Here is a 17,435-nt window from a genome sequence, read left to right as displayed (position 1 = left end):
GAGCCTTAAGTCAAAGTAAGTCAAGTCATAGAAATAAACAATTCTAGCCAAGATTCAAATCGGTATTAAGCGGCAAATATATATATATATATATATATATATATATATATATATATATATATATATATATATATATATATATATATATATATATATATATATATATATATATATATATATATATATATATATATATATATATATATATATAAATATATATATATATATATATATATATAATATATATATATATATATATATATATATAAATATATATATATATATATATATATATATATATATATATATATATATATATATATATATATATATATATATATATATATATATATATATATATATATATATATAGTTTGACTTGCTATTTGAATGTTGGAGATACTTTTTCAACATTTTTTGAACCTGACACAAATAGTATTGTTGAATTTAAGTTTATACGTCCTAAAGTTGACCTAAAAAATAAAACTTACTATTATTCCCAAAAAACTATATCTATGCTGTTTCACAACCTGGATATACTTACACTCATTTTTATTTACTTAAACTGTAAGACCGGAAGTAGTAATAGTAGCAGCCCGAAAGTTTCAATTTAATGCCCCCAGTCTTTTTCGATGTATTGCTAAGGTTTCTCATTGGCAACCATACACACATTGCCTTTTGATTTAGTTTTAAGGCAACGTTAACATGTTTTAAAGCACAATTGGCCAATTTTATAATTGCGGAGGGTCAACCTACCCAATATTATTAGAGACATTACTGCTGGACTGTTCTACTATCCTAAACAAAATGGCTCCTCGAAATTTTGATTGTATGAGTTTGGAAAATGAATAAGCTTGGGAGGCGGACTGCTTACCCTCCAATCTCTGTGTACTCTTAAAAAGGGTGTTAGATCTTTTAATCTCAAATCGAATTAGCTCCTTTTTCGTTTAATAAAAACAGTTGTATTAGTTGTAGCATGCACATATTACCTTTTGATCATTTGATATTCCTTTTTCAGAATTATCTGAAAGTTTTAAGTTAATGCTCAAATCTGTTCTTGACATACTCCTTTGAGAATGTGCACGCACAATACTGTCTTTTGATTTATTTCAAATTTCCCCTCAATATTTTAAATGTAGTTCTGTAGTTGTAATACTACTAGTGGAAGCAGTAGTAGTGGTTATAGTTGTAATAGTAGTAGTAGTAGCGTACAGATATTACCTTTTTGGTCAATTGATCATCTCCCTCAAAGTTCCAAATTAATATACTCGGTCATTCCTGAGTTACGCACTTTTGCCTGCCCGTATACATATAACGTGCTTTGATTTAGTTCAACATTAAAAATAATAATAATAATAATTCCCCTCAACCTTCTCTGAAAGGCTCACCCGGCCCTTTGTCTTTTTGGAAAGTAAAGAGCAAACATGCATACCTTTCTCAATAACGTATACTAATTGTAAACACTGGACAAGTTTCCTAACTTACAGCCCTTGGTCTGGGGGCTGTGAGGGGGTTTACATCCCCAAAGGAAGAATAATAGGAAATTCAGCAATGTTGAAGAAATAAGACGCCTTAAAATTTTGATTGGATGTTTTTTTTGGAAAATGATGCTCATGTTAGGGGGGGGGCTGGTTGTCCTCAAGTCACTTTTGACACTTAAAAAGAGTGCTATACCTTCCATTTTCCAATCAAATGAGCCCTATCCAAAGTTTCTACGACCACACATTCCATAAAAACTTTATATGACTTCGTTGCATAACTTACAACCCTTGCCCCCAGGCTATGAGGGGCTAGTTCTACATCGAATGTAGTTTCTTATGATTTTCAGACTATTTTAGATGAAATGGATATCTCAAAATTATCTGTCGGATGCATTTGGGGAAAAGAAGACGTATGGTAGAGCTAGTTGCCCTTCTATCACTTTTTACTTTTAAAAAGGATACTAGGACTTCTGATTTCCAATTGAATGAGCCAAATCCGAAGTTTATATGACCACCCTTTCCATAAAAAAACTTAAATGTTAATAATGGGAAACTAATATAGCTTATAGCCCTTTCTCTGAGGGCCGTGATGGGTTTGTTATCCCCAAATACATTACTAGAACTTTCAAATATGCTTAACAAAATAGCTATCTCAGAATTTAATATTGATTGAATGTGCTTAGGAAAATGATGGGTGAGGGAGGGGTGTCTGGTTTGCCCTCCAACCATTTTCGACTATTAAAAGGGGCACTAGAACTTTTAATTTCCAATCCAATGAGCCCCCTCTAAAGTTTATGTGACCAATCTTTTCATAAATATCTTATATGCCCCCGTGGTATAACATATAACCCTTGCCCTAACGGCTCTGGGGAGGGGGGGGGGGGTTGTAATCTTGAAAGACATAATTACCGGACCTTTTAATTGCGCTGAACAAAATGGCCACCTCTAAATTTTGACTGGATGTAATTGGGGAAATGATGGCCGTAATGATTGGGGAAACTGGAGGGCTGATAGCCCTCCAGTTATTTTCGAAAATTAGAAAGGGCAATAAAAATTGCAATTTGCAATTAAATGAGCCCCCTTTGAAGTTTTAACGACCACTAGTTCTATACGAAATGCCCTGGCCTAAAAAAATGTAACATCTTGTGCCCACATCGCTCTTTACTTAGGCAGCGCAATTGCTCTGCCTTTTATCTTTTGGCTATTTTTTGAACTAATGGCTATCTCAAAACTTCTATCAGATTCATTTCGGAAAAATATGACGTGTGGGAAGAAGGATTGGTGCCCTCCGATCACATTGACTCTTAAGAGGGCACTAGAAACACAAATTTCCAGTCCAGTGAGCTCCCTCTGAAGTTTATACGACCAACCTTTCTATAAAAACTTTATACGCCCCTAGGGCATAACTTACAAACCTTGCCCTGAGAGCTGTGGGGGGGGGGGGGGGAGGTCATCCTCAAGAACATAATTTCAAGACCTTTCAACTACGCTGAACAAAATTATTATCTCAAAACTTTGATTGGATGTGTTTGGGAAAATTATGGGCATAGGGGGACAATTTCCCACGAATTACTTTCGATTATTAAAAAGAGCATTAGCCCTATCTATTTCCAATCGACTGGGCCCCTTTCCATGTTTCTACGACAAATTCTTCTATTCGAAGTGCCCTGATAAAAAAAAAGAAAATAAAGAATAAATAAATAGATAGTGCACTGTGCCTACATCAGTGGCGGATCCAGAGGGGGGCGACGGAGGTGCCCCCTAACGTTGTCTAAAGTAGTGTAATTTACTTAAATAACGCAAGTTTGCATTAATTAAACTTTGTCCTAAGGCAAGTTTATCAGATCAACCTATTTTGCACCCCCTCCCAAAAAAAATCCCGGATCCGCCCCTGGCCTAAATTACATGAGTTTACCTAACCAGAACCGTGACTATCAATGGTACTGCAGGGTGACCTTAAGGACTTTTACTCCTTGAGGGAATTATGGCCTAGTAATTAGTATTGCATTTGCGCATTTTAATTAATAATTACAGCCTTTGCACACACTGGATTTTAATTGCTGGGCAATTCTTCTGGATTTGTTTGTCTGATGTTTTTTTGGGGGTTGAAAAACCTCTTCCTAACTAATTCATCTATTATAGGATACCTCCCAATAGTAATAAAATGTTTGTAGGCATGAATATATATTGAGTCGGAGGCAATAGGCTTCCAATTGCTTGTGGGGAATTTGGTTCTTGTTGAGAGATGGGCATCAACAAGTGTTGAAAAACATGTTGTGACCAAGATAGGACCAGGGTTGCAGAAAACCTCCATTCAAACAGGAAATCCCAGGGACTTTATACTGTCTGAGCCGGTCTAAGTGCTTGACACAGGCTTGAGAAGATTTGTTAGTCGCTTTCCTGTAATAGTTTGGGGCCCATTGCTTTTCCTGATACCATAATGATTTCAATGTTTTAAACAGTATGAAAACTGTACCTTGAAAGTTAAAACGGTGGAAAACAACTTTCGTATTGACGTTTTGACTCACGAATTCAGACCTTTTGAACTGGACTTATTAAGAGTTTCAGAAAGGAATTAATTTATTCAGGAAGGAAAAATGGGCAAGGAGTAGGGGTCCTGATAAATAAGGACGCTGCTAAGTCTTGCATAGGTTGGGAAGGTAATAATAATTGAATACGAGTGGCTCATTTTATGACTAAAAAGTATAGGATATCAATCATAGCAGTATAATTTCCTAATGAACTGACTGATGGAAATAGCATAGTAGTGCGTCATATAAATTTTACTTATAGTTAAAGGAGCAAATAGAGAGGGTACCAGGTAGAAATATGGAATTTTTATTAGGGTATTTTAATGCTCAAGTTGGTAAAAATAGGGACAGAGGGATCCAAGCCTAGCTAAATTTGGTGTTGGAAAAGAAAATAGTAACGGTTACAGACTGCTGCATTTTGTAGGTAAAACAATCTAGTTATAACCAATACAGTAGTAGCTCATAAAATGTCCACGGTGCTCAAATGATGATAAGACGGCCAACCTTGCGAATATGCTATTGTAAACAGAAGACTGTCAGGACTAATACAAAATACTAGGGTCCACGGAAGGGCTATTATTGATGTTAAAAATAAAGATCGCCATTTAGATGTGTTTAGGGTTAATTTAAAGCTGAAATTTAGGAAGGGTAACGATCTTCCGAAAATTATAACGTTAAATATTGAACAAAACAGTCTAAAGCTGGACATTTAGAAGATGGATGGAACATTTTTTGGAAAACAGGTTGTGAAGTAGCAGATGGTGTTCTAGGGATAAAAGCAAGAAACAAGTCTAGGAATTTTAGTAAAAATACTTAGATTTTAGCAGAGAGGAGGAGGGGCTTATACAAGAAGTATCTAGATTATAGGTCATGTGAAAGAAAGAGGAGTGTAAGGAAATTAGAGAATGTATTATAATATGAATTAAGGAGGTGTGAGGTGGAGGCCTCGGATAAGTAGCTGAATATCTAGGTGAAGCATCAAAACGGCAAAATAGTAAAGTATTGTATTGAAATGTTATAAAACTGTGAGGGAATAGTTAATATCGATCCCAGATAAAGATAAAAACAGGGCCACAAATAGTGACGAGGAAAGAGTTAAAGAGAGATGAGCGGAACATTTTGAGAATGTACCAAACCGTGATAAAGTTGCATAAGTCTGCCAACAAAGATTAGAATATGGGAAGCTACAATGATGCCGTTGGTCAAGTAGGGCTCACAAAAAAGGATGCTTCGAAAACGGAGAAGGATTTATTCGATGTATTCCAAATAATTGGTTACAGGTTTTTTTCGGTACCCGACTGACTGACCGTTTTTCAAATAGTAATTTATAAGAAAAATGTGGTTCTGTATAAGTTTCCAGGACTATAATGAGAAAACGGATAAGATGGCTGGCACATGTTCGTCGGATGAAGGATGACAGATTTCTGAAGGTTAACCTTTCTGGTCAACCCTCTAAGGCCAAATAAAAAGCAGGTCATCCCCGATTTACGTGGGAGGTGGTCGTTAGGAAGAATTTAAGGGAAAATGTATCTTCTTAGGAGGGTCTAAAGAGAAAGTCTATCAATAGATAGGGACGAAGGAGGAGCACTGGTAGTGGTGTTGGCCTCAGACGGCTCGGTGCTGCAGTGTGTTGTTAGTTGTGGTAGTAGTATACACATATTGCGTGATGCACTCGTAAACCAAAGCACTAAATATTTTAAATTTTTGCATTATATGCTGCAGTTAACTCTATAAGAAACACGGGCTGATCTTTGTCCTGGTATAAAGAAACATCCGAAAAATTTCTGTCAAATGACGTAATCCATTTGCGATATATGGCTTGACTCATTTGCGAGGACCCAAGGCCCAAGCTACCTATGATCTTGCTCGAGTAAAACCACAGTTTATATAATATACCAGTAAGTTTACCGCAGATGATTTCTGGCTCTTCATTCTCGGCGCGAACAAAAAGCTCCTCCCATTTATTTCTGCACTTATTATCCGCTTATTGGTTGAGCCGGCCAAGTGGTTTTGTCAGTACTTGTTCCGTAGGTGATTATTCTTTGTCTACCCGTGAAAAGATCTAATGCCGCTTATGTTTATATCTGCAAAAATGTTCTCTGGAGCACTCGCACCTCGGTCCGGGTTTTTATAATGGGTGAGATAGGGAAAGATCATACTGGATAATTATATAAACTGTGAGTAAAACTAAAGCAATCAAAAGTCCGTGAAATGATTTTTCGTAGACAAAAGTTCTTTTACCTTCCTAGTGGCTTCTCCTTAAAAAGGCTCCTGAACATAGTTATTTTCTTATCTCGTACGACAATGAAGTTTATATAGATCCCTTAGCCTACTACTGTAGCCACTCAACCAAATATATTTTTTCAAACTTGTGAGGAGTTAAAAGCATCAGACTGAACATGCAACCATTTATTTAATAGGAAACATTTACGACTATTGAGAACCGGCTAAACTTCTGAAGAAATAGATACATTTATACCATATAAATAGTACAACACCTTATAAAATATAAGCTCAATAGACTAATTTCTTTAAGTTACGAGAACAAAAATATATTGATTGGCCCAAGGGTAATATATCATACCCTGTCACTTCGACAACAATTAGATAACATGAACTTTAGGTCACAGGCTTAATTGTAAATAATATCTAGGTGGGGGGGGGTTGTTTGGATAATAATATGTACGTAATAGGGTCACTATTAGTAGAAAATAAAAACAAGTATTTTACGAATGAAATTACTGAGAAGTGTTAAATCCTAAAATGAACAATAATTATTTCTTATATGAGAGTCTTCCCCCTTCTAAACTCAGAGTTTTTTGCGATGTAGTTCCGTAGTGTTGTAATACCTACAGAGTTACTAAAGTAATTATAAGTGAAAAAAATGAAGTTAATTTGTTTTTATAATTATGTGTTTACCGATTGTTTTTTAAAGTATTTGACCAGACAATTTTATTGTTTGAAGAATTTTTATCACATTTAGTTACCGTTGTTTTTGAGCAATTGTTTTTTAAGATCTTAGTGGGGAAAAGAGCCACATTATAGTGCGAAGAGCAGAAGAGGAGAAAAGGCAGGTCCTTTTCATATACAGAGTGATATCTGTTCGTCATAAGTTTCAATGTTGCTCTTAAACTTTTATTTGAAAAAGCTGTTTTTTACTTAATTTTTGTTCATTTAAATACCAGATCGATGTTACCCTAAATATGGACGTCACTTTTTACGTTAAAATTTAATTACTCTAGAATAATTCTTCGACAGAGAAAGCTTGTTTCAGTGTTTTTGCTTTTCGAAATAAAACATGTGAAAAGCATAATTTTAGAAAATAAACTCAGATATCTAAAATAAAAGCAAATATTCATACTTATATATATAATTGCCCCCCCCCACCCAAAAATGTATGCATACTTTCCAATAACAAATACTATACGCAAACAATGGGCAAATTTTATAACTGAAAATTCTTTTCCCAGGAGCTGTGGGGTTCATTTTATCTCTAAAGACATAGTTATTCGGCTTGTCAACTATGCTGAACAGAATGATTATCTCAAAACTTTGATGGGACGATTTTGAGAAAAATGGGGCATGGAAGGTGGCCTAGTTCCCCCCTAATCTTTTTGGTCACTTAAAAAGGGGAATATAACTTTTATTTTCCGTTTGAGAGAGCATTGTCCCGATATTCTAAGACCACTGATTCGATACGCGCGTCACCCCTGGAAAAAAAAACAAAAAAAAAACAACAAATAAACACGCATCTGTGATCTTTCTTCTGGTAAAAAATTGAAAAATCCACGTTTCTGCAGATAGGAGCTTGAAACTTCTTGAGTAGGGTTCTCTGAAACGCTGAATTTGACGGTGCGATTTTCATTAAGATTCTATGACTTTTAGGGGAAGTTCCCCTTTTTTTCAAAAATCACGCTAATTTTCTCCGGCTCTTAGCCTTTGATGGGCTACAGTAAACTTAATGAAACTTATATATTTGAAATCGGCACGATATGCCAATTTTTTGACATATCTATTGGCGTCAAATTCCGTTTTTAATAGTTTCGGTTACTATTGAGCCGGATCTCTCCTTACTTACAGTTTGTTACCACAAAATGTTTGATTTAATTTATTAGAAAGTTTTTTCAACTGAAAGTAAGAAACAATATTAAAACTCAAAACGAATAAAATTTATTCCGTGCATAAAGGGGTTGCCCCTCTCCTCAATATCTTGTTCTTCACGCCAAAGTGTTTAATAGTTTTAAAAAAGCTTCTAATTCTAATTAAAATGCCCTTGTATTTCAGGAGTCGCACTTACGAAACTGGGACGTACAATCAAAATGTTGCGTAAAGAGCAAGGTATTGAAGGGTGGAAACCACTTCTTATACTGAATAATTTCTGCTCGTTTCGAGTTTTAATCTTGCTGCTTTCTTACTGTTGAAAAAATTGTATTTTATTTAATTTTTTATTGTTTTTAAAATAAAACTGGTAAATCAGGTATCATGAAAAATTCCCTCCCCTCACGGTAAACTCCTCCATGGAAAGTTCCTCCAGCGTAAAATACCACCCCCCCCACCATTAAAATTCCCTCTGGCCAATTCCATTTCCGCTAAAAAATATTATAGTTAAATAATGGGTAAATTTTGTTTCTTAAATCCCCTTCCCCAGGGGATTTTGAATTTTTTTAAAAAGGACGTGGGAGGGGCCCTAGATGCCCTCCAGTACTTCTGATGACTCATAAAGAGATCTAGAACTTTATATTTCCGATTAGATGAGCCACCTCCTTATATTCTAAGAATCATTGGCTCGGTACGATGACCCCGGGGAAAAATATACAAAGAACAACAACAAATAAACACACAACCGTGATCTATCTTTTGACAAAAAATTCAAAATTCCACATTTGTGTATATAAGAGCTAGACACCTCTTCAGTAGGGTTCTCTAGGTTTCTCAACTTTTTCAAAAATTGAGCAAACTTTCTTAAGATCGTAACTTTTGATGGGTAACATTAAACTTAGTGACGTAGATAATTTCGGAGACCACACTGCCTTTCCATGACGATAAATAAAAGTTCAAATAGGTATAAAATTCTTTTAATAGACAGTGATGATGATAACAATGATATAAATTCACAAAAATACCAGATATTTCGGTCAAATATACAGTGACCGTCATCAGTAGTAAAACTAAAATAAAACAATTTAAAACAAAAGTTTATATACTAAATCAAATAACACTACATATTGTTTAAATCTCTAATTCTTTTCAAAGTAAAGGCGGAAGCTATTCTCTTTGACCACTGTATATGTGACCGAAATATCTGGTATTTTTGTGAATTTATATCACTGTTATCATCATCACTGTCTATTAAAAGGATTTTATACCTATTTGAACTTTTATTTAAACTTAGTGAATATTACATATTTTGAATCCGTTTCAAAATTCAATTCTTTTGATGAATCTATTGTTACCAAGGCTCTTTTATTTATTTTTTTGTTACTATTTAGCCGCATCGATTCCTACTTAAAGTTCGTTACCACAAACTGTTTGAAAGGTACTCTTGCATTATGCGGGCCTTCTAAAAAGTCAAGTTTGGTTAATACTAATGAAATAGAATAAAATAAGATGAATATATAATAGTTTAGAAACAAATTTGGCCTATATATTTGCACATTAGGGGTGGGGGTAAAGCATAGCATATATTAAATACGTAACCTAACCTAACCTAGGTACCTTCTCCCCCATAAACCCCAAAAACACAGTTTAATTTCGTATGCGCAATTAAAACCATGCTATCATTGCCTACTCTATAGCGGTTAACACGTCAATAACGGGTTTTATCATTGCCTACTCTATAGCGGTTAACCCGAAAAGCCCGCATAATGCAAGAGTACCGTTTGAAACTATTTATAATAATGGATCAGTTTTTATAGACTGCCTGTGTAATTAGGGAAGAATGGCATACATCACGCCAGTTTAGTCTCTGAGAGTTGCAGGCTATGTAAATATGTTTCTAATATTACTCATATTTTTTACTCGACAACATTTCGGCCCTGATTGAGCCAAATTTCTGTTTTACGGGTAAAAATTGTAGAATGCGGCCCTTCCGTGTGATGTGATCTGTTTTGTCACTTTAAAACGGTTCTATGTCGTTAATGTTAATTCGAATGGATTCTCTTTCACTAATTTTCGACTGCTTGGTCAATTCAATCTTCCCTGAGGATAAAACAAATACATATACGTGACGATTCTGTCTGGAAAAATAAGAAATATCATATTTTGTAGAGAGTGGCTTTAAGGTTCTCATACACGTTTAATTTCATTATGTTATTTTCCTTAAAATCACACCGCTTTTTCTGGTAGTTTAACTCGTTCTCTTAAATCCTGCAAATTTTGTTTGTTAATTTATTTTGAAGAGTAAAATTGATAAGCTTTGCTTATCCAAAATCAGCACGAAGAATACATTTTGGTTGTTAATTAATCAAACCTTTTTTTTCAATTTCAGTTTTCCTGAGGTTTTTACGTCCAGTTTGTCCCTACGAACTGTTTAATAAAAGCCTCTCTTAAATCTAGGGTAGTCCTCCGGCCCCTCCTTCATGCCCCTTTTTCTGCATTCAATTTTAATATTAGTATAAAAATGCATAAAAATAATTATTCCTATAAAATTGCACATGTTTCTCAAAATCGCATTTTTGTTGATAGGGGTTGTAATCTCTATAATATCTGTTCTCTGATATATTGAACTTAACAAATCAATCACTCATCAATATCACTCCCATTTTTAGTGTGTTTTACCTCTTTTTGGAAATATGGCACATTTTCCCAGGTTAACTTTAAGTTTAGAGGTTAGCTTTAAATTTAAAGGATTTTACATATTTAAAGCTACCATAAAAGGCGAATTTTTTTATGCATGAATTGTTGGTAAAATTCGTTTTGAGAGTCTTAATTGCTACTATGAAGAATCCTTCCTTAATTACAGTTTTTTACTAAAAACTGTTAGAATAGTAGCCTTCAGAATTTTAACCGATGTGTAGGTGCATAGCACATCCTAAATATGACGAATACTTAAAACAGGACTTAAAAAAAGTGATTAAAACACATCTTTGCTCAACCAATGACAATACGATTCCTGGAGCCCCTCATGACACTTATGGAGGAGATCCATTGATGCAATACTCAGATGTACATCATGGTGCTTTCATCTACGTTCAGGCACAATCCATGTTTCTTAAACTCAGATGCAATTTCGGTTATATCTTTTTCCACTGCTTTTTCTGACTCTAAATAATATACCCTTCCATTTCTTTCACAGTTGCTGCTTTGCAGTTTTATCATGATTGTCTTATATTGTTCTTGTTCATTTAAGTCAATAAGATTTTCTTCGGGTGTATCACAACAATTTTCACATTCAATACAGTTCTGGCGCCGAAGAGTGTGTGATTCTTGATTTCTCTTGCGCAGAACTTGTAATAGATCTTCCAAAAGTACATCGTCTGTCTGACAATCGGCATTTTGATGAGATTCGCAACTGTCTACAAAAGAATTATTGCATTATTTCTAAATATATCCAGCAGAATTAGTGCGTCTTGTCATAGATAATTAATATTAAGCTTTGATTATTTTCCATAAATAGTCGTTAATGGCCATGACAAAGACCAAAGGATAAATGGCCTATGAATTTTTTATAGTTTCAAAACTGAAAAAAGGATCTACTGCGTATAGTCTATGAAGGATGACCGATTGTTATAGATTCTGCTTTTTGACTATACACCGGAAGTATCACGAAAAGTAGGTTGTCACTAAGTGGAGTGGTAAGAGGTCATAAGAAAGGATTTAGAGTGAATTACAATTACATGGAAGGGTGTAGCAAGAGAAGCTTTGAATGGGCTAGGCTGCAGGAGGAGCGTTTGGTGGAGTGATGGCCTAGGGTGGTTGGGTGCTACAGCGAGATTTTTGTGATAGTAGTAGTACTATTATTATTATCATTAGTAGTAGTAGTGGTAGTAGTATTATTAGCAGTAGTAGTAATAGTAGTAGTAGTAGCAGTAGTACTAGTAGTAGTAGTAGCAGTAGTACTAGTAGTGGTAATTGTTGTCGTAGTAGTATATATATAAATTTAGAATAGAAAATAAAAAAAAGTTTTCAATAAAGTTATCTAAAGAAAAGTAAAGAGCTTTTTAAACCACAGACGAGCAAAAATAAGATTAAATAATAATTTCAACCTAAAATTGACAGAAATTGCTATCAACTAATAAATGAGATAAAAAACGAACAGAAATCGCAATGAATAATCAAATCTTACCTAAACGTACGGTAATTACTAAGAAAAAGAGGTTAATACCCTCTAACCCTTCTGTAGGCCAGAGCGCTTTACAGTTTAGTTAAGACTATTTTTATATCCAACTGTGTGGTTTTGAAGTCTAAAAAATCACCATCATCAACAACAACAAAAAGAGAAAACCGCAATAACAATCAACATAGTAAGATTAGTGGAAAACACTAATGCAAGTAGACTTACTGTTTAGTATATAATGATATTTATTCTTTGAAGTCTCAGCTTTTCTAGATTTATTAACTTTGTAAAAGAGAGAATATTTAAAATATATTTTGCTTTCAGTAAAGCTAAGATGACGCTCTGGGCTTTGGAATATTTAGTATGTTCACCAAATAGTTGGCAGACAAAATGTTATTTCTGACGGCCTGTTCTGCAATGGTTTGAGTCCAACAGAATGGAGAATAAGTCAAGCAGCTCTAACGAAGATTTATTAAATTAAGATAATCCCTATAAAGATCTTTTTCCAGCAGCTAACTTTCAACTGTCGATTTATGTGTCACCTTTTCGCAGCATCAAGGTCAAACCATCAAAAAGACGTTCTCTCCATGTCACGGAAAGACTTGCATACCTATGATTTCTCCCAAGTTACACTATTTCCCTAAGTACACCAACTGTAATTTTCTATCGATTAAAGCAAGTCATTTTAATTACCGCCTCCCATCTTGGAATCAAGCCCTTGGTATCAGACTTTTTTTTAGCCCTATAATTGGGGAGCCGTCGATTTCCCTGTGGAAAGTTTCCCCGGAAAATTACCCTCCCCCCAAAACATACCTTGGAAAATTGATTTCGGAAAATCCCTCTGGATAGTTCCTCTCCCCCCATTAAAAATTCCCCCAAACGCAAAATTGAGCAACCATAGAGAAATTACAAAGTAGATACCTCAAAATACTGATAAGATGTCCAAAAGGGTAATAAAAGGACCAGATATCATCTGCAACCATGAGGGGGATGTCAGAGATTAGAAAGAGGCAGTCCCCCTCCTGTACGGAATATATTCTGCTAATTTTGGGGTTTAATGTTACTGTTTAATTTCATAATAACAACGTACACCAGAAATATTCCAAGAAATCAAGAGGGATTAAATGTCAACTTTTACCTCCACCCCCACTCCTTCATTAGAAATAATTCTGTATTTACCTGAAGGCTGAATGACAGTTAGGATGTCTTGGAATTAAAATGCACCCTTTGAGGTATCTGCCCTCCTCTCTAATAACAATGCAATCAAAGAACCCAACTGTAGAGGTTTAAAACTCTCATCCACAAATGTTTGGTGTATTTTTTACGAAAGAAAGATCAAGGAAGTTTGATCACATTCCAAGTATTAAAATGGACCAGACATCAAAAGTGGGTTTTCCAGTGGGGGCTAGTGGGTTTTCCAGTCACTTTCGGCCAAAAAGCACCAGAACTCTCAGTTTCCGGTCAATTTCTTACCGCCCTACCCATAAAAATTTTATATATGAACAATGGGCAACTTTCATATTTTAAAGCCCTTGCCCCGGGGGCTGGAAGGAGGAAGTCAAACCAGAAATCGTGATTATTTGACCATTGAACTATTTGGAACAAAATGGCTATCCCAAAATTTTGATCGGATGCTTTTGGGGAAAAAACGGTGTGGGTGGTGGCTTGTTGCCCTCTAATCACTTTTGACTCAATTAGGGCACTAGATCTTTTAAATTACAATCGAGTGAGCCCCCCTCCAAACTTTATACGACTACCCATTCCATATGAAGTGCCCCAGGAAAAAATTAATAAATAAATGACAATATATTGAACCCTTATGCCTCTTTACTACAGGCACCACTATAGCATTGCCTCTTACTTAGACAATTGAGTAGAGGTTTCAGATTTCATTTTAATGAACATTCGAAATTATTCACGGGAAATGTGGAGGGAATTATCGAGGGAATTTTGGGGGGATTTTCCGCAGGGCAGAGTCAGTTTGACAATAGCTTCCGACTATATTGACTACGCTGAATCTGAATATGGGTGGGGGCAAAGTTGGAGATCACGGCTTGACCTTGTAAAAGCAAAAAAACACCCTTTTTAGGCCTATAAAACGTGTACAGACTGTTTATTTTTTTCTAAGATTGTACCACTCCTATTTAGTGGCGCGACATCTCATTGTGGTCCTAATATAGTCTTCTCATAGAATATGTTAAATTTTTTCCGATATCTTGTATAGCCCAGGAGCTACAGGCTAATATTTTTTAATTTTCCCCGAAAATCGGAAAATTCAAAGGTTCATTTTGAACTAAACCACGTATTTTGGACCTTTCTATAATTTTGTGTTTTTCATTCTTTTCCAGAATTTACCTTTCGTATTTAGCTTCACATTGCCTCAAAGTTCAAAGCTTAAACTGTTCGATGAAGTCTTGTAGAATTTTTTAATAAGTATAGGCCAAAAAATATATGCAAAAATACATTTTTCAAAAATGATGATGTGACACATCTTTTATGCTAGAATTTAACGCCCAATCCTAATATGAACTTTACTTTTCAACCAAATTTCAATTTTTTTTTTGTCTTAATTCAAAATGTATTTACAATACTGACTGATTATGCGTTTACCTGCTGATAATAATGGGACAGTGACAGTGTCCCTACAAATCCTAAGCCAAGAACCTGCCCTGGTCATCTTCAAAGATTGCCCTCTATTAAGCCAACCTTTCAGTATAGTTGTGAAAGATTAAGTGATTGTGAGTGTTTGAAAACATTGTTTATGTCACGTGTGCAGTGGGCAACAGCCCGGAAGCACTATCAACAACAAAAACAATTTTTTGAACTCTGTTGCTGATTAAACTTGAGGTTGGTAGTGCGATTGAGATGCTGTACTGTTAGTGGTTAGAGCTAAGAATGGGAACTGAACGACGCCTAATGCCTGCCTTATGTAACTATGTAATGTCATGGACAGGTAGCCTAAATAACTTTCAGATTGCTGGAAATGAGTAATAGGCTTCAAGATGAAAACTCATGACCAGGTTGGAATTAAGAATGAGTTTTTATCTCAAACTGTCTGATGAACATATTGTGACATTTCTATGTAGACTTGGCCTATACTGTAATTATGCTAAGTTAGATCAGGAATTTTTTAGGGTATGTTAGTCTGGATGTTACTGTGACCACCTTAAGCCAATCTACTTCAAATCTGTTATTTTGGATACCCTATACCAAATGCTGGGTATATCTAACATTTGGCATAGCCTACCCTAGCCTACAGTTAGGGATATTACTTGTCTTATGTACTACCATCAACATAATGTAATACTTCACCCCTGCAGTAGTACATCATGGGATCTGTACCTCAGAATTTGCGGAGGCTCTTCCGTGAATTGCGGAGACTCCTTTGACAACCTAGACAAACACCTGGAATCTATGAAGCCTTTGATGAACCAGTTCAACAAGTCGCGTGACGAAAACCTTACAAAGAAGTTGTGGATGGAGCATATTAATCTTGTGCTGATTCTTCTTCAGTTCCTGATGGCAGAGCGTGGGGGAGACTGGGAAGGTCATATTATGGGTGTCATATTATACCTACTCCAGTATTTGAATGACATGAAAACCTTGCCACCTAGCTTGCATGAAATCTTTATCAAAGGACTATTCAACGTGAAGCGGAAAAATTGCAAGAGGAAATGTATTTCCCCAGATCATGCACTGGAATCCACACTCAACCTTGAATCAAAACAAAAGGGAGGAATAAAGGGAATCACACTGAACTCAATGGCAGTTGCCAAGTGGACTACCACCATACCATTCTTTGCTGAGGTTTCCTCTGCCCTTTGTCGACTTGCTGGAATTGAGAGCATGAGTGAATTTGATGGTGAAAGAAGCAAAAATGGAACCTTTGAGAAGCGCCGAGAAAACCTTGTCGGTAATGTGGTCTCTATTGTCGAAGACCATATTGATTCCTTTACATGTGATGAGGAATCATTGGTGAATATCATTTCAAATCAAGTCGCTGGTGAAGCAGTGGCAAAGAACCTCCTGAGTGCACGTGCTAGTGGTTTAAATGCATTGGAAGCATACTTCGATGGAAAACTCAAACCCTTTTCCAATGTTAAAGTAAAAACTATAGATCGCGATACAAAACAGGCCAAACGTTCAACGATCAAGACCGGTAGCAGCGTTTATGCTGGATTGGAAGCTGTTAAAAGGATTTTGGTTACTGTTGGCACTAGTCAAGGATCTACGCTTGAGATGTCTAAGTAAGATCAGGCCACACGAACTTTTGCCCTACGCCCCAGCAATATTTGAAGCAGTAGCTAGTGAACGTATTAAACTTCGATCGGGTACGAAGTCAAGTTTTCTCGAGTTCATTCGCACCTCTGCAAGTTTAGAAAGTTGGCCTAGTGAAGTTCCGATTAACACGATCACGGGAACGGGTGTGGTGGTAGATTTCATGCCGTTAATCTGGTCGCAAGTGCCAGACAAAACCGAAACCGTTGAGGTATTTTCGAAGTGAATCCTTGCAAGGCTCTTAAATTGACTCCCGAAATCTACAACCGAGCTGCATATTGTAGCTGATCGGTATGACGGAGTGTTTGGCCTTGTAAACATTTCCAGGAATCCTATTGTTCTAGAAGACAGTAGTGGATGTCATCAGCGGAGAGGAAATACAGTGACGAAGAGTTTTATCGCTACGAAGAGCATGGTGCTAGAAAACTGGAATATTTTGCTTATGCTGTCAGAGAGTAAGGCAAGAGTTATCGAATGCATTTTTGAATTGTGGAGCCATGTCTGTCTTTTTGAATTAAGATTTAGCATTTACCTCTCTGGTAGATTTTCACAGTTGTACAGTTTTCAAGCTCCTATCTGCAAATATACAGAATTTTGTATTTTTTGCCCGGAAAAAGATCCCGGATGCGTGTTTATTTGTTTTTTTCTTCACTAGGGGTGATTTTATCGACCCAGTGGTCCTAGAATGTTGCAAGATGGCTCATTCGAGTGGAAATTTAAAGTTCTAGTGCCTTCTTTAATAAAAAAAAACAACAAAAATTAAAAAAAGATTTTACAAAAAGCTGCATTTTTGATGTCTTTTCATACTGCAGTCTTTTCAAAGATATTTGATTTTTGAAGCAATCAAACAGTTCATGGCAGCGAACTGTA

The 17,435-nt window shown here is 35.7% G+C and overlaps 1 protein-coding gene across 1 annotated transcript in view; it reads right to left on the bottom strand.

Moving 5' to 3' along the window:
* Positions 1–9,345: 9,345 nt before the first annotated feature.
* Positions 9,346–17,435, bottom strand: part of LOC148955282 (metabotropic glutamate receptor 5-like) — a 412,763-nt gene continuing 404,673 nt past the window's right edge. The window contains exon 18 of the mRNA XM_089106900.1: positions 9,346–11,526. Coding sequence (XP_088963026.1) covers positions 11,171–11,526 — 356 coding nt within the window. The 3' untranslated portion in view covers positions 9,346–11,170. The remainder of the gene's footprint in view (positions 11,527–17,435) is intronic.

Source organism: Artemia sp. Qi Xiang Cuo, chromosome 2, assembly GCF_049724085.1.
Source record: "Artemia sp. Qi Xiang Cuo chromosome 2, ASM4972408v1, whole genome shotgun sequence".
NCBI classification, from domain to species: Eukaryota; Metazoa; Arthropoda; class Branchiopoda; order Anostraca; family Artemiidae; genus Artemia; species Artemia sp. Qi Xiang Cuo.
Note: the sequence above shows the minus strand (reverse complement) of the source record. Positions and strands in the feature narration are given on the sequence as shown.